This window comes from Melozone crissalis, unplaced genomic scaffold (genome assembly GCF_028551555.1).
Source record: "Melozone crissalis strain CALT ecotype California unplaced genomic scaffold, PUWL_Pcris_2 ptg000020l_1, whole genome shotgun sequence".
NCBI lineage: Eukaryota > Metazoa > Chordata > Aves > Passeriformes > Passerellidae > Melozone > Melozone crissalis.
Window position 1 is genome coordinate 975118 of NW_026535798.1, and position 24054 is coordinate 999171.

At 47.3% G+C, this 24054-nt stretch overlaps 1 protein-coding gene across 1 annotated transcript in view; it reads left to right on the forward strand.

The window, feature by feature from the left end:
• The window catches only part of LOC128937660 (CUB and sushi domain-containing protein 2-like), a 140979-nt gene extending 125760 nt beyond the window's left edge, over nt 1-15219 (forward strand). The window contains exons 56-67 of the mRNA XM_054277455.1: nt 1544-1717; nt 2688-2861; nt 3888-3961; nt 5121-5232; nt 5647-5826; nt 7468-7533; nt 8667-8828; nt 10506-10618; nt 11225-11312; nt 12092-12230; nt 13210-13351; nt 15147-15219. Coding sequence (XP_054133430.1) covers nt 1544-1717; nt 2688-2861; nt 3888-3961; nt 5121-5232; nt 5647-5826; nt 7468-7533; nt 8667-8828; nt 10506-10618; nt 11225-11312; nt 12092-12230; nt 13210-13351; nt 15147-15176 — 1454 coding nt within the window. The 3' untranslated portion in view covers nt 15177-15219. The remainder of the gene's footprint in view (nt 1-1543; nt 1718-2687; nt 2862-3887; nt 3962-5120; nt 5233-5646; nt 5827-7467; nt 7534-8666; nt 8829-10505; nt 10619-11224; nt 11313-12091; nt 12231-13209; nt 13352-15146) is intronic.
• Nucleotides 15220-24054: the final 8835 nt, after the last annotated feature.

Genomic DNA, 24054 nt, shown 5'->3' on the forward strand with positions numbered 1-24054 from the left:
TCCACACACAAAGTTTGGCATTTGTCAGGGAAGCAGCAACGCCTTGCTGTGCTCAGGGCTATCAATCTGTGCCTGGCAGGGAGGGAAGGAGTTGCTGCTCTCCTTCAAAGCCCAGGGAGTAAAGTGATTTTGCACAAAAAACTCGGATCAAGCTCAGATGAAATATTGTGTTTTTCCAGCAGACGCTGTGCTGGCATCACCCAGAAACATCTGAAAAATGTTCCCTGCGAGTCTTTTCATTATTCTGAGATGGCTCCTGTGGTTCAGAGATAGAAAAGGGAAATAGGAAAGCAGTGGCTGGGCAGGCTGGATCTGTTTTCCTGACCCCCCAGCACAGATAAAATGAGTGGCAGCATCGCTGCATTCCTTTAAAAATCTGGAAAATTCACCTGTCACGGAACTGATATAAAAACAGGCCACATAAAAACCCTCAAATGCGCTCCAGCTCCTTCAGAGGCTGTAAAGAGCAATTCTTCCTCTCCTTTTTCATCCTCTGCACTGAGCAAATGCTGCAGAAATTATCCAGAATGTGGCCAAGAGTCTCATTTGGAGGCACAGGTTTGGCTGCTCTGAGCTGAAGAGCAGAGTGCTGCAAAAATGTCATCTCCAAACACCCCAGAGTGGGTGAAAACCCGACAGGTTGTGGCTTCAACTGCTCGTCTGAGCCTCAGCCAGGTTGTCCAAAATGTGTGAATCTTCGGGGAAATCTGAGATGAGCTTTCACACCATGTCAGGGCAGATTTTTACCTTCAGCTGGGAACGAGCATTGACTTCAAAATCGGATTTGTGGAGATGCTGAGGGAAAAGTTCTTCCCCCAGAGGGTGGTGGGGCACTGAGCAGAGCCCCAGGATCTCAAGGAATGTTTGGACAACGCTCTCAGGGATGCACAGGGGGGGGTTTTGGGGTGTCTGTGCAGGGCCAGGGCTTGGATGATCCTCATGGATCCCTTCCCATGGGATATTTCATTATTTGGGATTGAACTGCAAACTTTGAAGGGTTTGACCCCACTTTGTGCCAATCCGGGGAGATGCTCTTGGAGAGCAGGAGGTGACTTTGCACCTAGGTGGAATTTGCTTGTTAATGGAAATAATTAAGAAGTGGAGAGACCTGACTCTACTTTTCCGTTTCCTTTTCCTTTTCCTTTTCCTTTTCCTTTTCCTTTTTTCCTTGTCCTATTCCTTCTCCTCCTTTTTCTCCTCCTCCTTCTTTTCCTCCTTCTTCTTCTTCTCCTCCTCCTTTTCTTTTCCTCCTTTTCCTCCTTTTCCTCCTTTTCCTCCTTTTCTCCCTTTTCCTCCTTTTCCTCCTTTTCCTCCTTCTCCTTCTTCTCCTTCTCCTCCTTCTTTTCCATTTCCTCCTTTTGCTCCTCTTCTTCCTTCTTCTTCCTTCTTCTCCTTCTTCTCCTTCTTCTTCTTCTCCTTCTTCTCCTTCTTCTCCTTCTTCTTCTCCTTTTCCTCCTTCTTCTCCTCCTCCTTCTTCTCTTTGTCATCCTCCTTTTCCATTTCCTCCTTTTCCTCCTTCTCCTTCTTTTTCCTCCTCCCCCAGCCATCACCTGCAGAGCTCCCCAGGCCATTCCCAACGGGAAGGTGGTGGGGTCAGATTTCAGCTGGGGTTCCAGCATCAGCTACGCCTGCCTGGAGGGTTACCAGCTGTCCCTGCCCGCCGTGCTCACCTGCGAGGGCAACGGCTCCTGGAGCGGGGAGATCCCCCAGTGCTTCCGTGAGTAGCCACCTGCCCTCTCCTCCACCAGGATTCTGCTTCAAATCCAGCTTTTTAGGGCTTTTTCCAAGTTTTTTCCCCAAGCTCTGTGTCACTGAGCAGCTCAGGGTTTAGAGGGATCTTGCTGTGCTTCGTGCCCCGTTCATAAATGGAGTTTTCCAGCAGCTGGAGTGGGAATTTTTGGTGCTGTGGGGATGGTTGAAGAGTTTGAAGCCTAAGTCTGGCTGCTCTCCCACCTCCTTCATGGCTTGGTTTTTTGGGAGCCTTGCTTTGGCATCTGTGAAGTGCAGGCAGGGACACAGGTGGTCACTCTACCCCTTGTGACAGAAGGGTGATGCCACATTTGGGATGAATCCAGGCATTTTCCATGTTCCTGCCTACAAAACATCCGCAAAACTGGGTGTTTGACCTCAGTGACTCAGTCTTCTGCAATCAGCACTCCTGGAACTGCCAAAAAAATCCTTTAGCAAAAGGCACCGTGTTGCAGCAGAAGTTGGGAATGTTTTGTGAAGGCTGGGTGGGTTTGATACAACAGCAAACACCAAAAAAAAAAGAGAATTAAAAAAAAGGAATTAGCATCTCAAGGTGCTAAAGGCAGCTCTGAGTCCCTTTTCCAGCTGCACAATATCGATTTTCATATTAAATCCCACAAAGCCTTCACTGTTCCTCACACCTTTCCCAGGATCCGGGATAATTAGTGGGCTTTCCGTGTGATACAGAGCCAAGGAACAAAGTGACACCGTGCAATTAGGGGAGAGAAAAAAGAGGGGGGAAAAAAAGGCAAATCCGGGGGAGAAGGTGGAAGTTAATTAACAACCATCGACAAAAGGAGATAATTACAAGGAATGCAGCCAGCAGCACCTTCAGCCACCCCTGATTCCCGAGCTGATCATGGAGTTGGATGGGCCGTGATGGGATGTGGCATTCCTGGGGGCTCTGTGGCCACCTCCCTGTCCCTTTGCTGTTGCAGCCGTGTTCTGTGGGGACCCGGGCACCCCAGCCCAGGGCAGGAGGGAGGACCGAGGCTTCACCTACCGCTCGTCCGTGTCCTTCTCCTGCCTGGCCCCGCTGGTGCTCGTGGGGTCGGCGCGCAGGTTCTGCCAGTCCGACGGCACCTGGAGCGGGACCCAGCCCAGCTGCATCGGTAAGGGGGGCTCAGTGAAGGCTTTGGGGGCTCAGTGAAGGCTTTGGGGGCTCCCTTCACCTCCAGTCCCAACCCCTTGGGGGTCCTTGGAGGTCAGGATGGGAGCAGAGGGCAGAGAGGAGAGCGGGGTGACCGTGGTGCTTTGTTGTGGTGTTGTGAGGGTCCCCAGGATGGGGTGAGAGATGGGAATTGACTCCCAAGTTCTCAGAAAGCTGATTTATTATATTATGAAATTATATTAAATATATATTATATTAAATATATATTAAATTTATATTATATTATATTATATTATATTATATTATATTATATTATTAACTGATACTATATTATGAACTTATAATATATTTTATATATATTATATTAAACATTATTTATTATGTATATATTAATATAATTATAATTGTATTTATAGATATAATTATAATAATAAATTTATTATAAATATTATATAAATATATATTTTATATATACTTGAATATGTATTATATATAAATATACTAATTAAATATAATATGTAATATATAATATATATAATATATTATATATTAATATGTTATATATTAATTATATTATAGTATTTATATAATATCAATCTATTAAACATATTTATAAATATATTATTATAGTTATAAATATAAATATAATTGTATAATAAGTATAAATTATATATATTTATATATTAAATAAAATTACATCATATCATATTATAAGAAAATGCTATACTAAAACCATCCTAAAGAAAGAGAAAGGTGACATCAGAAAACCAGAAAAGAATGAATAATAAAAACCCGTGACAGACTCAGAGAGTCCAACACAACTGGCTGTGATTGGTCATTAATTAAAAACTTGGTTGCTTCTTTCTGCAGCAGGCAGGGATTTAAGGAACAGGAAGATCCATGTGTTCTCCTTGTTGCTGTGTGTTCCTTCAGAGCCAAATCCCATTTGTGTTCCAGAGGTACAGCAGGACCCGTGTGCCTGGAGGGCTCTGAGCTCTCCCATAAATCCCTTCCCTGTTTTTAACAGATCCCAGCCTCACGACGTGTGCAGATCCTGGAGTGCCTCTTTTTGGGATGCAGAACAATTCCCAGGGATACCAGGTATGGCCGTGGACGAGGGGTGTGCCACAAAGCCAGCCCTGCTCGGTCCTTGGCCTGGATTCACGTGTTCTCCCACGGATTCCTGTGTTATCCCATGGATTTTTGTGTTCTCCCATGGATTCAAGTTTCCTCTCATGGATTATTCTGTTCTCCCATGGATTCATGTGTCCTTCCATAAATTAATGCCTCCCATCATGGATTCACATGTTACCCCATGGATTATCCTGTGGATTCATGTGTCCTTCCATGGATTCTTGTGTCTTCCCATGGATTAGTGTCTCTTCCCATGAATTCACATGTTATCTCATGAATTCACATGTTATCCCATGAATTTCTGTGTTGTCCCATAGATTTACATGTTCTCCCATGGATTCATGTCTCCCCTGATGCATTAATGTCTCCTCCCGTGGATTCATGTCCTTCTTCCATGGATTCTTGCATCTTTCCATGGATTATTGTCTCCTTCCATGAGTTCATGTCCCCTCTCATGGATTCTTGTGTTATCCCATGGATTCCTGTGTCCTTCCATGGATTAATGTCTCATCCCATAGATTAATGTGCCCTTCCATGGATTAATGTCTCATCCCATAGATTAATGTGCCCTTCCATGGATTAATGTCTCATCCCATGCATTCATGTGTCCTTCCATGGATTCCTGTCTCCTCCTGGGAGCAGGACACCCCATCGTGCTCCTTTAGCCCTCCGAGTGGGTTTGCACAGCATTAATTAGGCAGTGCATTGTATCTGAAATTAATTACAGTGCTAATTAATAGTTGCTGCTATTCACATTAATTCCCATTAATTTTCAGGCCAAATCCTGCAGGTGCTTTTGCTAATCCCATCTCTCATCCAGCAGGAAATCGTTGGAATGGGGACAAAAATCCCACAGTGGCTCCCTTGGGGGGCTCCATTCCCACCCATTCCCTGCTGGGATAGTGGATGGCAGAGTGGATCCTTCCATTTTCCTGCTAATTAGTCACCTTAATCTTGAAGTTTAATTAATTTATTTTATGTTTAATTAATTTGGAGACACCATAAATGGGATTTTTGCTCAGCTGGGAGTGGAGCTGCTCCTGTGAGGGATGAGGTGGTGACAAGGGGATGGAATGAAAGTCTGGGAATCCCTGGGAAGCTGAGTGATTGTCTCCTGTTGGGACAGGTGGGAAGCATCCTGTTCTTCAGGTGCCAGAAGGGATATCTCCTGCAGGGCTCCACCACCAGGACCTGCCTGCCCAACCTGACGTGGAGCGGCGTCCAGCCCGACTGCGTCCGTGAGTCCTGGGAATGCCAACAGGGAGCTGGGGCCCTCAGCCAGGCTCTGCAAAAGGAATCCTTGCAGGAAATGTGTGGCATTTTAGGGAGAATTGGGGATTGCAAAGGCAGTTTTTAGTCTGGCACTCAGTTCTGGGCTCAGAGGTGTTTCAGCACCTTTTGGTTTTGTCTTTTTCCCTTAAAAATGGGGGTGGCCAATCCTGATTTTCAGCTCATCAGCTGGAGCCAGGTTCAGCTTTAGCCAGGAAGAGAAACCCAGCATGGGAAGCTCTTCCAGCTGGGAAAAATCCCTGTGAGCTGTGGTGTAGAACCTCTTCCAGGAGGGTTCCCCTGTTGCTGTCACCGTGTCACTTCTCACCCTCCCCGTGCCCACCTGGGTGGTTTCTCTCACCTGTTCTCCCTGTCCCCTCCAGCCCACCACTGCAAGCAGCCCGAGACCCCATCCCATGCCAACGTGGGTGCCCTGGACCTGCCCTCCCTGGGCTACACCTTGATCTACTCCTGCCAGAGCGGCTTCTACCTCACCAGGGGCTCCGAGCACCGCACCTGCAAAGCCGACGGCAGCTGGACAGGGAAGCCCCCCATCTGCCTGGGTGAGGGGCTGGCAGCACCAGCTGGGCTCTGAGACCCTCCCCAGGCTCTCAGCTTGTGGAGATCCTGGGCCTTGAGGTCCTTCAAAGGTGGTTTTCAACCTGCAGATAAACTCAAGATTCAGTTTTGGTGTCAGAACTCCAAGGAAGGAGAGGGGAGGTGTTTTCAGCCTTGATTTTGTTCCCTTAAAAGTTGTGGGATGGCCCAGCCTGATTTTCGCTTGGTGGGAGGGTCTCCATCACTGGTCTCCATTGCAGAATCCCAGAACATGGTTGGAAAAGGCCTTTGAGGTCATCAAGTCCAACCTGTGACCCAACACTCAGGTGCCACCTGCAAAGAGTCACCTGGGGATCTTCTGGGGAGTTTTTGGGTCTAGAAGAACCTGTACAGGACAAAAATTGTTTATCTCCCCCACATTTTACCTGCCACAGAGTCTTGGATGAAGAACTTGTTCTGATCCATGGAAATGGAGCCCTGTGGCTCTCCTGGAGTGGGGTCACTCTGGACACTTGGGGTTGGAGCAGAGGGAAAGGCAGGACAGGCTGGGGACAGTGGCTGAAAGGTAGAGAGGGACCTGAGGGTGCTGAGGGACAGGAGCTGGCCATGAGCCAGGTGTGCCCATGGTGGATCAGGGATGGACCAGCAGGAGCAGAAGAGGGATTGTCCCCTGTCTTGGGCACTGGTGAGGGACACCCTGAGTGCTGTGTCCAGCTTTGGGCTCGTCCATCTGGGACATGGAGGGAATGGAGAGTGTCCAGGGAAAGGAACAGAGCTGGAAAAGTCCTGATGGAGCTGAGGGGGCTCAGTCTGGAGAAAAGGAGGCTCAGGGGGGACCTTGTGGCTCTGCACAACTCCTGACACGAGGGGACAGCCCCAAATTGGGCTCTGCTCCCAGGGAACAGGGACAGGAGCAGAGGGAACGGCCTCAGGCTGGGCCAGGGCAGTTTGGGGTCGGATTTTAGTGAAAATTTCTGCACAGAAAGGGTGGTCAGGCCTTGGCAGGGGCTGCACAGAGAGGTTTGGAGCATCCAAGGAAAGCCTGGACGTGGCACTCAGAGCTCTGGGCTGGGTGACAAGCTGGGCATTGGGCACAGCCTGGGCTCTGTGACTTTGGGGGGCTTTTCCAGTCTCAGGAATTCTGGGTGGGCAGTGCCAGACCCCAGAACAGCATAGCATAGCATAGAATAGAATACAGTACAGTACAATGCAATGCTATGCAATACAATACAATACAATGCAATGCGATACAATGCAATAATGACCAGCTGTGCTTTGTCCCCTGGGCGTGGCACTCAGAGCTCTGGGCTGGGTGACAAGCTGAGCATGAGGCACAACTTGGGCTCTGTGACCTTGGAGAGCTTTTCCAGCCTCAGGAATTCTGCGGGGGCAGTGCCAGACCCCACAATACAATACAAAGCAATGCAGTGCAATGCAGTGCAATGCAATGCAAAGCAATGCAATTCAATGCAATGCAATGCAATACAATACAATACAATGCAATGCAATACAATACAATACAATGCAATGCAATACAATACAATACAATACAATGCAATGCAATGCAATGCAATACAATACAATGCAATACAATACAATACAATACAATGCAATAGTGACCAGCTGTGCTTTGTCCCCTGTCCCAGCCGATGTCCGGCCCAGTGGGAGACCCGTGGGCACCACGCGGGAGCCGCCGCTCGCCAAGGCCTCAGGTGAGGCTCAGGGGGCTCCTCCCCGTGGGCACAGCCCTAAAACCCCCTCAAATCCACCCTCCTGAATCCCCTCCTCTGTGTGAAAAATGCCAATCGCTTGTTTTTAACATTTTAAAAGTTTAATGGTAATAAAAGGGTTATAAAAATAGTAATATAATTTGAGTAATAATGATTTGGACAATTTGGATTAGGACAATATGAGACAATAGAGACAAAGAGTTATGTACAGTCTGGGTATCCAAAAAAGGACACCTGTTAACAAAGGATTAACCATTAAAAGCAACAGCCTGTTGCATATTCATACACCTCATACACGATGCATAAATTCCATTCAAACACAGGATTCTGTCTGGTCGGTCCCTACTTCTTCCTCTGAATCCTAACAGCACCTTAGAGGTGGGAAGAAGTTCGTTTCTTCTGATAAGAAGAATAAATTCTGTTTCTCTGAAAGATTTAGGTGTCCTGTGGCTGCTATCTCAGTGCAAGTCTTTTCTTTAAAAAAAAGTATCCTACATAGCATAGTTTCTATTTTAACGTTTTTTATATCCTAAAACTATATTTACCCACTACTTAAGAGAATTAATACAGCATCACTTTCTAACACAACACATATAATATTAATGTTAATATTTGAGAAAAGCCAATCATAAAATACATGCATTTTTCACACTCTGGAAACTGCCACATGCCCCATCCTATTCCATGGACAACAAACAGGATCCTTACAGGAGCTGAACATCAAGATCCATATTCCTCCCCACAGCATTCCAGCCCTTCCTGTACATTTATCCTTTTTTATTTTAAGTTTTCCTAATAAGTTTATTTGAGCTTTTCCTAATAAATTATTTTGGGGCTGGTTTGTTTTTTAAACTATCCTTGTGTTTTTGGTCACAACAGCCAAATTAAAGTTACTGGTTTTGTCTTTGTCCCTCATGGTGATGGCTCAGAGCAGGTGTGATTGAAGATACTTAAAATACAAAATATTTTTGAAATATTAAATATTTAAAACAATCTAATTATTATCAGTGAATTCAAAGAAAGACAGAAATCCTGCTCTGTTTTTTTTTTTTTCCTGAAAAAATGGAAATGCTGCTGGGTATTTTTTTTCACATCTCTCACTGCTGTAATTCCAGTGCCTGCAGATGTGTTTGCAAGGAATTCCCTGTGGAAAGGCTCCTACGAGTACATGGGGAAGAAGCAGCCAGCCATGCTCTCTGTCACCAGCTTTGACCCTGCCACCAGCAAGGTCAACGCCACCTTGATCGACCACAGCGGGGTGGAGCTCCAGGTGTCAGGTGAGGGACAGACAATGTGACCTTTGGGAGGGGGTGGCATTGGCACTGCCAGGGCCGTTCCCTGTGTGGGAACTCAGCACATCCCTTTGGATGTCCAGAGTTGCCGAGGACCCCATTGCGGGGCTCAGAGACCCTGGCACACAGCCCACAACACCTGGGGATTTGATTGTGACCCCTGGAGCAAGTTACCAGCATTGTATGAGGACCTGAAAGTCACACAGGTTTGAATGGTGTAATAACAAAATGATCACAGGGTGAAAATAAAGATTTTAGGATTTTTGGTATGGGGGTTATGGGGACAAGATGGAGGAACTTGGACGTTTCCAGCCTTTCTCCTTCTCCTTCTTGTTCTCCATTTTCTGCAGCGATGTTGGCACTTTGGGATTGGTTTAGAGTAGAAGTGCACTGTGTAACACAGGTGATGGGTATTGGGAATTAAGTGTAAATATGTTATAGGTAGTTTGTAGTATAAAAGGACAACACAGAGTGCCTGTGGCTGCCCTGCTGAGCAGATCTCGGCTGGGCAGAAAGAAAATTTTATAGATAAGAATTAATAAACAACCTCAAGACCAAAAAGTGAAGAGTCCAGACTCATTCTTCAGTTGCACGGGCCGAAACAGAGACACCCTGCACATCTTAGGGCAGAGAATATCAACAGCAACACGAGAGCACTGCTGGGATGTTGTGATAAAAGCCAATTCTGGATTGGATAGGTCATATTTTATGGGATTATCAGAGGTTATATTATATATAACACTATAAAATATAACCTATATCTATAATAGGTTCTATTTTATAGTGTTATCAGTACTGTGTCAAATCTTACTGGTGGACAATACATTCATGCTTAATTTATGGGTCAGTACAAGGTATTTTGCTTGTTTGTCAAACTTCTGTATTTTTAGTTAGTTTACATATTTTTTCTACTGATTCTCATGAGACAGCTCTTATTGTTTATACTGGTGCAATTATTTTTCACTCTAGGAATAGATTTTTATGTTAATGAATCTTTCATACCAAGATTGTTTTCTCATGGGAACTTGCAGCCATTAATTTAGGCCTGATTTTATGAGGCCTTTCTTTTATAATTTCTCTTCCTGTCTGCATCACTGGGACACCTCTAGGGCTGTGTCCAGTTCTGGTCACTCATGGCCAGAGAGACATTGAGGGGCTGGAGTGTGTCCAGAGAAGGGAATGGAGCTGGAAAAGGGTTTGGAGAACTCCTGATGGGGCTCAAGGGGCTCCCCACAACTCCCTGACAGGAGAGGGGTCAGGCTCTGCTCCCAGGATGAAACAGCCTCAATCTGTGCCAGGTTGGATTTTAGGGAATATTTCTCCATGGAAACACCTTGAAGCTGCCCAGGGATGTTTGGAGTGCCCATCCCTGGAGGTGCCCAAGGTAGGACTTGGAGCTTTTGGGTAAAAACCATGAAATTATGTGAGCTGGACTTTGATGATCCCTGGGGGTCCCTTCCAGCTCATGATTCCATCAGTGCTCCATGTCCCTGCCCTCCTGAATATTAATTAAATATTGAGTTGAGTCCTTTCCCATGTGGAAAATACCTTCAGTATCCTGGGCTGTGTTTCCCACCACCAACTCAAATCCTGACGTAGTTTCTCTGCTCTCCCACTCAATTATTTCAAACCAGAGCTGACAAAATCCCATTTTTTTTCCAGGGATTTACAAGAAGGAAGACGTGCACCTGCTGCTCCAGGTGTACCAGATCATGGGGCCACTGGAGATATTTGCCAACAAGTTCAGGAATGACAAATGGGCCCTGGATGGACACGTGAGTGAACAAAACCCACCCTCCCATGGCTGTCCCAGCCTGGATTTCCCTTCCCTGGAGCTGAGGGATGATTCCCAGAGCTGGGAGGGGACATGTGGCACTTTTCCAGCAGGTGACAGCTCCTCCTGCAACAGGGGGTTGGTTTTATTGCCCTGGGGTTTGGAATCCATCATCTCCCAGATAATGCTGGAGGAGAAACCAACGGGATTTGTTCCCTGTGGATGTTTTACATCTGCTCAACATCTTGCTGGAAAAGCTTATTTTCCCTACTCCTCACCCTTTACCTGTGTCTGGGAGTTTCCCAAGCCCTTTAGGGATCCAAAGGAGCTTGGAAAAAATGTGGATCCAAGTGACCCATGGCCACTTTTTCCCCTCTCCCTCTGGAATCACCAATGTCCTCTCCAGTTTATCACAAACAAGATTTTTTTAGCTTCCCTTCCTTTGAGAATGGAGAATTTTCAGCTGTAGGGCAGTGAAACTCCTTAAAAAATGCCAGAATTTTCTGGGGAATTGCATCAAATTAATGCACTTGGAAGGGGCTGGGGTGAGCTGGGTATTAAATTCAAGGAAAAGTTGGATAAAACCATTGATTTCCACTCTCCACAGGTCTCGTCAGAGTCCTCGAGTGGCACCTTCGTGTACCAGGGCTTTGTGCGTGGCAAAGGCTTTGGGCAGTTTGGCCTCCAGAGACTTGGTAAAATTCTTTGGATTTGCACTTTTCCCCTCAATTCCAGAAGCTCCATTTTGGCCTGGTTGGGGGTTTCCAGACAGGGAATTTTTCTTCAATCCCTCGCTTGAATTTTCGGCGCTTTCCGAGTTCTGCTGAGCTTGGTGTGAGGTTTGTGGGAGACAAGCAGCACAAAACAAACAGCAAAGGATAAAATTTGTAATTTGGGAGCAAAATGAGGGATAACCAGGCTGCTGTCCAAAGGCAGGGAGAGTTTGGAAGCACAAACAACACCTGGATATATTTATTTCCATATTCCCAGATCCCTGCCAAGCCCAAATCCCATTCCCACCACAGCAAGTGTCTCCATCAGAAATCACAGAGGCTCTTGGGAGCTTAAACCCCCCAAAGTTTAAGCTCCTAAATACCACTTAAAGCATGGTTTGAGCTCTTTAATCCCTCAAGATTGCTGGAATCTCGTCACCTTTATGGATGCTCGTTATTGCAGCATTTCAGAGTCTCCTTAAAGCCCAACTTCATGCATCCAAGTTGGACATTTTTGGCAAAATAAATCAATTTATATATCTCTTTAATTGCAGATGTAAATAAATGATGAGCCCTAATAGGCTGGATTTCCATCCTTGCACATCCCTTTTTAAATTCCATTTTCCAACACCACTTCGCTCATTTTGCTGCTGGTGCCACCTGTACTTTGAGCCAAGGCCTTTTCCCCCAGCAAGGGTTTGGAAATGTGGGAAATGTGAAAGGAAAATGAAGGAAATGTGTTCATTTCTGCTGTGTTGCAGACATCAGCATGATGGAAAATGATCCTGAATCCATAGGCCACCACTTTGCATCCAACAGCAGCTCCGTGGCAGCCGCCATCCTTGTGCCTTTCATCGCCCTGATTATTGCAGGGTTTGTGCTTTATCTCTACAAACACAGGTGGGTTTGGGACAAGAATCCCAAAAGCTGAAAGAAATTCAGGGATTTCAGAGGAATTATCAGTGAGCTGGGCTTAAAATCATCCCCTTTAGGGCTGGTTTAATTCAGGAGGTGGGACAAAAACAGAAGGTTTGGAAGGTTATTGCAGGGTTTGTGCTTTATCTCTGCAAACATGGTTTTGGGGCAAGAATTCCAAAAGGTGAAAGAAATTTAGGAATTTGAGAGATATATCCGTGAGCTGGGCTTAAAATTCCCACCTTTAGAAATGGTTTAATTCAGGAGATGGGGCAGCAACAAAGAGGGTTTGGGAGATTGGGAGAGTAATTCCAAAAGGTGAAATAAATTCAGGGATTTGAGAGGAGTATCAGTGAGCTGGGCTTCGAATCCCCCTTTTAGGGCTGGTTTAATTCAGGAGGTGGGAAAAATAAAGCATTTCTTTGGATTTGGGATTTGGGAGAGGAGAGCAATGGTTTTTCTGGCCATTAATGGGATTTGTGGCCACATTTGGGAGGATAAAAAGCAAATTCCCCCCCTCCCTGTGGCTTTGAATGTGGTGTAAATTCAGTTTTGTCCTGATCAATGCTGCAAACCCCCAGATGGATTTTCCTGCCCCATCCCCACAGGTTTCCCCTGTCACTGCCCCCCCTCAGGGCTGTCATCTTGATTTCTTAAGATTTTCTAAGCATTCTGAGTTTACATTCATGTAACAAACTTTCTCACACACTTTCTGTAAATAACTCATTGTTTTGCATTCTTTTATGGAGGAGGAGAAATTTGCTGGACTGTTGGTTTGTCCAGCGTCATTGGAGAGGTGGCACTGTCACCCTCCAACCCATTGTCACTTTTGGAAACCTATAAATTTTAGAATCAGAAGATAAATTTTCAATTTTTTTATCTTGAAAGCAGCGCTGTGTGTGCATTGTGTGTTCCGTGTTGTGTAGTGACATCACCTGTGTGGGTTTTGTCCCCGATGCCACAGGAGGAGACCCAAAGTCCCGTTCAACGGCTACGCCGGCCACGAGAACACCAACGTGAGGGGCACCTTTGAGAACCCCATGTACGACAGGAACCTGCAGCCCTCAGACATCATGGCAGGCGAGGCCGAGTTCACAGTGAGCACGGTGTGCACGGCGTATAGCGCCGTCCCCGCGCGGTGAGTGGGACACGGCCACCCCACGGTCACCAGTGGGCCCTGGGGGCTGTGGGGTCCTGGGATGAGGGGAGGTGGAAGGGGTTGGGAGCATGGAGTGAGTGGGGAGGTGGAATGGGTTGGGGTTGTGGAGTGTGTGGGGAGTTGGAAGGGTTTGGGGTCATGGAGTGTGTGGAGTTGGAAGGGTTCTCTTCGGATCATGGAATGTGTGGGGATCATGGAGTGCGGGGAGTTGGAAGGGTTTTGGATCATGGAATATGTAGGGTGTTGGAAGGGTTCTCATGGGATCATGAAGTGCAGGGAGTTGGAAGGTTCTCATGGGATCATGGAATGTGTGGGGAGTTGGAAGGGTTTGGGGTCATGGAGTGAGTGGAACTGGAAGGGTTTTCATGGGATCATGGAATGCAGGGAGTTGGAAAGGTTTGGGATCATGGAGTGCGGGGAGTTGGAAGGGTTCTCTTGGGATCGTGGAATGTGTGGGGAGCTGGAAGGGTTTGGGATCACGGAACGCATGGAGTTGGAAGGGTTCTCTTAGGATCGTGGATTGTGTGGAACTGGAAGGGTTTGGGATCATGGAGTGCAGGGAGTTGGAAGGGTTCTCTTGGTATCATGGAACATGGGGAGTTGGAAGGGTTCTCGTGGGAATCTTCATGGGATCATGGAATGCATGGAGTTGGAAGGGTTCTCTTGGGATTGTGGATTATGTGGAGCTGGAAGGGTTTGGGGTCATGGAATCTGTGGGGAGTTGGAAGGGTTTGGGGTCATGGAGTGTGGGCATTTGGAAGGGTTCTCATGGGATCATGAAGTGTGGGGAGTTGGATCATGGAGTACAGGGAGTTGGAAGAGTTTGGGATCATGGAGCGTGTGGGGAGTTGGAAGGGTTCTCATCGGATCATGGAATGTGTGGAGTTGGAAGGGTTTCCATGGGATTGTGGAGTGAGTGGTGTTGGAAGGGTTCTCATGGGATTGTGGAATGTGGAGAGGTGGAAGGGTTCTCTTGGGATCATGGAGTGTGTGGGGAGTTGTAAGGGTTTGGGATCATGGAGTGTGTGGTGTTGGAAGGGTTCTCATGGGATCGTAGAACGTGGTGAGTTGGTTTGGAATCATGGAATGTGTGGAGTTCCATGGGATCATGGATTGTGGGGAGTTGGAAGGGTTTGGGATCATGGAATGTGGAGTTGGAAGGGTTTGGGATCATGGAATGCATGGAGTTGGAAGGGTTTTCATGGGATTGTGGAGTACAGGGAATTGGAAGGGTTCTCTTGGGATCATGGAGTGTGTGGGGAGGTGGAAGGGTTTGGGATCATGGAATACATGGAATTGGAAGGGTTTCAGATCATGGAGTGTGTGGAGAGTTGGAAGGGTTCTCATGGGATCGTGGCATGTGGGAAGTTGAAAGGGTTTGGGATCATGGAACATGGGGAGTTGGAAGGGTTTTCATGGGATCATGGAGTGTGTGAGGAGCTGGAAGGGTTTGAGATCATGGAGTGTGTGGAACTGGAAGGGTTCTTATGGGATCATGGAATGTGTGGGGAGCTGGAAGGGTTTGGGATCATGGAGTGTGTGGGGAGTTGAAAGGTTCTCTTGGGATCATGGAATATGGGGAGTTGGAAGGGTTTGGGATCATGGAATGTGTGGGGTTGGAAGGGTTCTCATGGGATCATGGAATGCAGGGAATATTCCATCTGGAATGCTCCAATTTTAGGACACCAAAGCCCCTTCCCCAGAATTCCCATGTGCCATGACCAACCCCCTTGCTCCCCCAGATTCCCGTGGCCGGTGTCCAGTGTGGATGACGTTCCCACCTCACCATCCATCCATCCCCTCCCCACCTCCCTGCTCCCGCCCCGCCGAGGCCGCGGAGAAGCTGCTGCACCTCCCCGGAATTCCCGAGGGGCTGCTGGATCCACCTCCAACCTCCATCCTGCTGGGTCTCCAAGCCAAAGGTTCTGCTCCGGCCCCGCTCCCAGACCTCGGGAAGGCCTGCTGGTCGGAAGGCTTTCCCCAGCTTCCCAAACTTTGGGAAGAGCTTGGGCCACAAAGAGGTTGTGCACAAGGTGCTGGATTCTGTGGAAAACACCTGGATGGGACAGGATGAGGATTTGTGTGTCTGGGTTATTTTTTTGGTTGGATTTTCTACCCCAGGGCTTGAGCAGAGGAAAGGTTTTCAAAGGGGAGCTTTCCAAACCTTGGGAAGCTTTTCCCCTCTTCCCTGTGTTTGGTTTTCCTTTGGGCATTCCTGGATTTACAGAAAACACCTGGACGGGACAAGATGAGGATTTGGGGTTTCTGGGTCATTTCTTGGTTGGAATTTTTACCCCAGGGCTGGAGCAGAGGAAGGGTTTTCAAATGCAAAACTTGGGAAGCTTTTCCCCTCTTCCCTGTGTTTGATTTTCCTTTGGGCATTCCTGGTTGGATTTATGGATAACACCTGGATGGGACAGGATGAGGATTTAGGGTTTCTGCATTTGGGTCTCTGGGTTATTTCTTTATTGGATTTTCTACCCCAGGAAGAGTTTTCCAAATGGGACCTTCCCAAAAGCTTTTCCCCTCTTCCCTGTGTTTGATTTTCCTTTGGGCATTGCCAGCTGGGTTTTTCCTGCCCCATGTTCCCCCTGATCTGAGCTGGGCCCAAATCCCTGATCAGGAATTCACTGCCAGGCGATTCCTGAAGGGACAGGAATATCCAAAGGGACAAAAATCCTCTCTGAAAAGAACTCCACACTAATTCCCCCAAAAGCTGCACAAATCCTTTGCCCTTTCCAGACTGATCCTCCAAAGGGCAATGCCAGAGGAGTTTTAATTCCCATCCTGAGCTGCTCCCTTTATTTCCCTGGGGCACTGAGGTTTCTCGGGATTTTGTGGGAGCAAAAACTCCAAAGGATCTTTGTGATCCAAAGTTTGCTTGGAGTCACTTTCTTTAGGATCAGGGGAGGCAGAAGTGCCATTCCCAGGTCACTGAGTCCAGGAGGCTCTGAGGAAAATCAGGATGAGCCCTTTGGAATGGGGGTTTCCATCCATGCTCCAGTTCCAGCATGGATCTTCTCCTCCCTGAAGCTCTTCCTGGGATAATCTGGGATATTTTTTTGTTATCCTTGATTTTCTGGGTGTAAATACATCAGTATTTTATTTTTGTTACTCCTGGCTCTCCCACAGGGAGCAGAATTCCCAGACTGCCAAAAAATGCCGCCTGTCCTCCCAAAAATGTCACTTCTCCTAAAAATCCCACCAAGGTGCTCTGATTTCTCCCTGGGAAGTGGGAGTTGGAGCCTGAGCCCTGATCCAGCATGGGCAGGGGTCAGGGAAATGTTCCCACATGGATTTGGGGAGGATCCCAGGATGAAATTTCATGGATTGGGATGGTGTCAATCCCATTGGGGCTCCAAAGGAATATTCCTTTCTTCCCTTGTCCCCCTTCCATCTTCCCAGGGCTGGAACCAGGCTGGGATAATCCCTTGGAATCCTTGGATCCCACCCTGCCTCCACTGGGCTCTCCTGGCCCATCCCTGATCTTTTCCAAGCTCGATTATCCCTAAAAACCCCAGAGCCCAACCCAAACCCCTGCCCTGCCACGTCCCAATCCCAATTCCAGGCCCCAAAATTCCAACAATCCCTGGAAGCAGAGCTTGGATCCATCCAGGTTCTTGTCCAAATCCCAGGGAATCCTCCCACACCTGGCTCCCACTCATTCCATGGAAAATCCAGGAGAAATTCATATCAGGAGTGCAAAATAAATCCAAAATATTTAAAATCACCCAGGCAGGGAGAAGGGGGAGCTCGACTTTAATGGAATTTGCTGCTTTGGATCCATGAATTCCCTTTTCCTGCTCTTGCCCAGGGAGCCAAGGAAGTGGGAAAAGGGGTTTATCCCATTTTTTTGCAAGCTGGCTGAGATCTGCTCCATGCCATTCTCCATCCTTGTGCCCAGAGGACTTGCATATGGTAAAAAAAAAAATATGGGAAAAAGGGAAAAAAAACTAAAATAAAAGGGAAAAAATGAAGAAAAAAGGAAAAAAAAATGAAGAAAAAAAAGGGAAAAAATGAGAAATATGATAAAAAACTACAAAAAAAGCTCAAATCCCTCTTTTGTACAGAGATATATTTTTATTAATTAAAAGTTTGTACAGCTAAAAAATAAATTAAAAAAACAAAATGTAATTTTTTTTTCATTATCGTAGGGAAAAAAGAACAAAAAAAGTAGTGAGAAAAAAAATCAGCTTTTTTTTTGTAAATGTAATAAAGTGTATAAATGGTTTCCATAAAAGTGTACATATGGAATCTCTCCATGCCCCTGGCTTGTCTGCAGAATTCCCAGTTAATTTATCTGTCTCTGTATATGAGGCTTTTCCGTGTGTTCCCAGCGTTCCCTGCGGAATTTCAAAGCTATTTTCGATTTTGGACTTCCAAAAAATAAAAAATCTCGATTTTTGCATTGCTTTTTCTTACAGCCCCCTGGTGCTTTTTTTTCCTTTTCTTTCTTTTGGGGTTTTTTGTTTTGTTTTTTTGGGTGGTTTTCCTTTTTTGTGTGTGTGTGGGTTTTTTGGTTTGGTTTGGTTTTTTGTTTTTTGGGTTTTTTTGTTTTGTTTGGTTTGGTTTGGTTTTTTGTGGGGTTTTTTGGGGTGTTTTTTTTGGGTTTTGGTGGGGTTTTTGTGGAGTTTTTTTTTTTGAGCGTTTTTTTGGGATTTTGGTTGGGTTTTTTTGAGGTATGTGTGAATTCCAAAAGTTTTATCCCGGGATTTTCAGGATGTGCACACACCATTCATGCAAGGATGGAGTTTCCCGACTTTTCCAGCACATCACGATTTCAGGAAAGGGGAAAATCCGAGCAGATTGGGTGAATTTGGATGAATGGATTTGGCTTTTCCAGCGGGATTTTATCAGCGATATCCCAGGGGAAAGGAGAACGGGACCCTTCCCCCTTCCCAACCCCCGCATTCCTTTTCAAGGAGCCCCAATTTGCCTTAATGAGGTTTTAATTAACGCCTCCTCTCTCTCCGTGCCCGGTGATTGGCAGGAATTAAGTCGGGATCGAGGAAATTTGGGATGAAAAAGGCCCTGGAGGATCTTTGATGTCCCGCGGCTGCTCCCGTGTGGATTTGATGCTCCCTTGCTTTTTATTTGGCTTTTCAGACGCTTCATCCTTGGATTTATCCTTGGATTTGTCCCCTCCTTGGCTCGGTTTATCCAAAACAAGGGTCAAGGAGGGAGCTGAGCTTTTTTGGGATGGGGTTCCTTGGGATTTTGGGGCAGCAGAAAGGATCCTGCTGGATTTCCATGGATTCACGGGAAGGGAAGGGGATCCAAATGCTTTTGGAGCTTCCCAGAGGAGCTGGGGCTGCCCCATTCCGGGAGTGTTCAAGCTTGGAGCAGCCTGGGATGCTGGGAGCTGTCCATGGCCATGGAATTTTGGTGGAATTGGATCATCCTTAAGGTTCCTTCCAACCCAAACCATTCCAGGATTATTCTTCCTTCCAATTCCCAAAATTTCCCTCTGTATTTGGGGTATTCTTCCTTCTTCCAATTCCCAAAGCTTCCCTCAGTGTTTGGGGTTTAATCCCCAACCCAGGCTCAGCTTTTTTGGGGGCGTTCTTCAGGAGAAAATTCCTCATTTCCCAAGCTTTTCTTTTGCCACCAAGTTCCAGCCCTGGAATCTCCTCCAAAACTGGGATTTGGTGATTTCCAAAGCTTTCCCAACCCCTCTGGAAGGAAAGATCCCAAAAATCTCCCGGATCTTCCAGTGGCTGCTGATTGAGGGAGAGACCAGCAGGGAAAATGGGAGACCTGGAGCTGCCACTGGGAATCTTTTGGGGGAAAAAACAGGGAGAGACCAGCAGAGAAACTGGAAGGAGCTGGAGCTGCCACTTGGGAATATTTTGGGGAGAAAAACCAGGGAAAGACCAGCAAAACCTCCACCAGGAAAAAAAATTCCATGGAGAAAGCAGCAGGACAGGAGCTGGAGCATCCCCTGGGCATTTTTTGGGGGGAATAAAAGTGGGAGAGCTGGAAGGAGCTGGAGCATCCACTGGGAATCTTCTGGGGGGAAAAAACACGAAAGGAACATCAGGGAAATTGAGGATTTCTTCAGGAATATCCCATGGGATTCCTCAGCAGGATCCTTGCCCTGATGGCAGGAGTTGTCTCATTAAAAAAAAAAAAAAATCCAGGAGATATTTTTAATTAGGATTTTCTTCTTTGAAAATGAATCCCAATTCCTTCCATCTGCCAGCCTGGAATATTCCAAGCTCCAGTAAAAACAAGTGGGAAACTCCCCATGAGGAGAGTGGAAGTGCAGGAGGGATGGAAAAGATGAAATCATTGCCTTCTCCCACGTGGGATTTATAAAATAAACTATAAATTATATATCTCTTTAATTAAATGTCACTTGAAAGATCACTTTAACTCAGCCTGAGGATGGAGGGATAAAGGGGTGTTAGGGATAATAATAATAATTCTAAATCCAGGAATTATTGCTCCATTTGCCCTTTCCAGCGGCAATTCCAGCTGATTGTGGAACAAATCCTTGGGAAGCCTTGGGAATTCTTGGCCTCTCTCCCATTAAAGGGTGATTAAATTCAGATAAAATCCCCTTCCAAACTGGAAGGGCGTGGTTGGATCTTCCCAAGGGAATTCAGGACACAAGAGGTTAAAAGGGAGATGGCACAGAGGGGAGTTCTGTGCTCCTTTTCCCTTTATTCCCCTTTTTTTACCCCTTTTTTTCCTCTTTTTCCCCCCTTTTTTTTCTCCTTTTTTTCCCTTACCCCCTCCCCTTTTCCCCCTTTTTTTTCCTCCTTTTTCTCCCTTTTTTTCCCCAATTTTTTCCCTTTTCCTTCGCAATTCCCCGGTTTTTCAGCAGGGAGAACACGGCTCATCAGCAGAACCGAGCCACTGGGATTGTAACTATTGATTTTCCCTGTTTTCACCACTTCTCAGTGCCTGGAAAACATCATTGGAGCCAGCACTGGGCACTTTGGGACAGCTTTGGGATTGCAGGCGCTGTCCTGGAGCGTTCCTTTGGAAATCTGCCAGGAAATCTGGCAAAAAATGGGAAAAATTGTTTAAAATCTGTGTTTAGGCACAAAAAAAGAGCTCAGGGTGAGGCTGATGGAGCTGCTTGAACCTGGAGTAGCTTTGCCCTGGATGTGGGATCAGATGGGAGGAGCTGCCACAATCAGCAAAATTCCCAATTCTTTTTGGGAATTCACACTCTGGAAGGCCAAACCGCTTGGAATTGGACACAAATCCATGGATGAACTGCACCACTCCCACCTGCCAGGAGCTGGAGCACCTGGATGCGGCCCCTTGATCCCAGCTCTGAACTTCCCGGCATCCATGGCAGGATGGTCCTTACGGTCCCTTCCATCCCAAACCCCAATTCTTCTTGGGAATTCACACCCTGGGCAGCCAAACCGCTTGGAATTGGACACAAATCCATGGATTAACTGCACCATTCCCACCTGTCAGGAGCTGGAGCACCTGGATGCAGCCCCTTGATCCCAGCTCTGAATTTCCCAATCTTGCTGGAAGCAGCTCCTGCTGCTGGCACTGCCACGCCAGAAGGTTCTGGCTCCAAAAATCCATTCCCTGCTGGATTTGGGATTTTTTTTCCCTCCATTTTCTCGTTGGTGCTGCCATTCCTTCTGCTGGGAATGGAGAGATTTCAAGCAGGAGCAGCTTCATCCCAAACCAGCAGCTCATTCCTCACAGGAATGTCATGATCCCGTGATGGATGAAGGATTCCCAAGCACAACTTGGGAAGTGTCCAAGGCCAGGATGGAAAAACCATGGCAGGATGGTCCTTAAGGTCCCTTCCATCCCAAACCCCTCTGGAATTCTCTGCTGCTCTCAAGGAATGGTTTTAGGGCAGGACGATGCTGCCAAGCTGGGCTGGGCTGGGCTGAGCTCCTTTGGAAAAACCCTTGGAAAACAGATGGGAACAAAATGGTGTTGGCAGCAGAGAGAGGTTTAAGGATATCACATCCCAAATTTTGGCAGCCCAGGGAGGTGACCGGAGCAGGGACAGCTGCCAGGATTTGAGGGCAAGGCAGGGAAAATCACAACAGGAATCTTGGGAATTGGGATTTTGGGAATTGGGGTTTTGGGAATTCTTCAGAAGTGCTGGGGCAGAACCCCAACCCCCATCCTCTGCCAAGGCCTGGGGGTTAATTAATGCCACAACAAACCCTCATTAAGAGGCTTAATTAATATTATTTCATTTTCAGAGAGGAGGCAGCTGTTCCCTGCTTCCCATAGAGGGAGGGTTGTGCAGGAATTGTCCTGCAGGGATACCTGGGATGGGATCTGGGGTCAGGTTTGGGTGCAGAGGGAGGGGATCCAACATTCCAGCCACGTCCCCAAGGATTTTCCAAGCCCTCATCCCATCAGCAGCATCCCTGTCAGTGGGCTCCATGGAAGGATGGATGTGGGAAGGTTGGATTTGATGATTCTGGAGATCTTTTCCAACCATCACAATTCCATGGTGCTTTCCATCCCTGCTTTCTGCCTGGGTGCCACCCCTGTGTGTGACACCTCTGTCCCCTCCTGTCACTGCCGGGCCAATCCTGCTCTTCCCCACCTTTAATTTGGGCTCTCAGGATTTTCCAGCCTCATTCCCGCAGCCAATTCCATGGAAATGGATGGAAGTGAATTCCCTGTGACTCCTCGTTCCCTCCTCTCACCCTGCACGAATCTTGGAGCTGTTTTGGGCAGAGCATCCAAAATTTGCCATTTTTTCTTGGAGAAGCTTCCTGAACTTTGGGCATCCTCCTTGTGGACCTGGGAGCACCTTCCTGGTGTTTTGATGGAGTTTGGGATTAATTTATCCCAGATCCTACAACATTCCAGCAGAACAAAACACTTTAAAAACAAAACCCTTTCTTTAGGAGGCAAAAAAATTAAACCCATCAAACAATAATCTAAGAATAAAAATCAGGAATTTTATGGCACCCTCAATAACGAACTCTGTCCTCAGAAGCTCATTTACGTATTTAAGCCCTTGTTTAATATTCTAATTAGCAGTTAATCAGCTATCGAGAGAGAACAAACGGTGATTAGCTCATCTTCACCTCCTCCAGGTGATTTGGGCTCATCAGCTTCGCGAAACTTTCCTGATATTCCTGAATTATTCATGGCCACGGGAATGTCCCGGGGTGGGATTTCAGGTGCATAACCGAGGGGGACATGGTGCCTTTTGGGGAAAAGGATGCTTTGGATGGGATTTGGGGGAAAAATTCCTCGCTGGGAGGGTGGGAAGGGGCTGGGATGGATATTTCAGGGGAGCTGTGGTTGCCACATTCCTGGAAGTGTCCAAGGCCAGGTTGGAACAACTTGGGATAGTGGGAGGTGTCCCTGCCCATTTAATTTAATTATTCCAGGCTATCATTTATCCCAATTCTTCCTCTTTTCCCATAGCTTTCCAAGGAGCTGGGAAACAAAAGAAAGCTCCTGCTGGAGGTCTGGAGGAGGAACTGGTGCAATCCCAAATGATCCTCAATTCCCTTTCCCTTCTTCTCTTTTTCCTTTCCCATCCCACCAAAGACGGGCAGGACGCTGCTCTCCTCCTCCTCTATTCCCAGGGAGCAGATTCTCAAAACTCTTGGAATTAATTTGGAAAGATTCCACCTGGTTTTGCCTGGAAAAGAAGCCCTGCCTGGCCAGGCTTTGGATCTTGAGGTTTGGCTGTCTGGGAGCAGGGATCAGCTGAGGTGACAAGGACTGGGCTGGCTCCCAGGAGAATCCATGAGGCACGAGCAGGTGGGAGAGAGAGAGGCAGGAGCTCCAGACAGCTGCTTCCCGGAATTTTAATTAATTCCCGAGCTTTTTAGCCTTCCCAGACGCCGGCTTTGCCAGGCTCCGGATTCCTGCCGCCTGCCAGGATGGATCAGGAAGGTCAGAGCTGCTCCTTGCCAAGCAGAGCTCCCTCACTGCTGCCCTCAGCGATTTCGGGGAAGCTCTGCTGCCTCTGGAAGGTGCAGGATCAGCTGGAGCAGCGTCCCTGGATGTGCTGGAGCTCACCCATCCCATCCCAGGCTGTGCTGTGTGGGACTGAGGAGCTCCCAAGGATTCCTGGAAACTCCTGGATGCCCAGGATGCTCCACAGGCACAGCAGAGCTTTTCCTGCTCTGTCCTGGGAAGTGGCTTTTCCCTGCTCAGCCCTGATCCCACCTGGAAGTCGCTTTTTCCTGCTCCAGGACCAAAACCCAGCCCCTGATCCTACCTGGAAGTGGCTTTTCCCTGTTCCAGGACCAAAACTCAGCCCTGTTCCCACCTGGAAGTGTCTTTTCCCTGCTCAGGCCCTGATCCCTCCTGAAGTGGTTTTTTCCCTGCTCCGGGACCAAAACCCAGCCCGAATCCCACCTGGAAGTGGCTTTTCCCTGTTCCAAGACAAAAATTCAGCCCGTGATCCTTCCTGGAAGTGACTTTTCCCAGTCCCAGGACCAAAACTTGGCCCTGATCCCTCCTTAAGTGGCTTTTTCCTGCTCCAGGAACCGAATTCAGCCCTGATCCCACTGGAAGTTGCTCTTCCCTGCTCCAGGACCCAAATTCAGCCCCTGATCCCACCTGGAAGTGACTTTTCCCTGCTCCAGGACCAAAACCCAGCCCCTGATCCTTCCTGGAAGTGGCTTTTTCCTGCTCCAGAACATAAACTCAGCCCTGATCCCACCTGGAAGTGGTTTT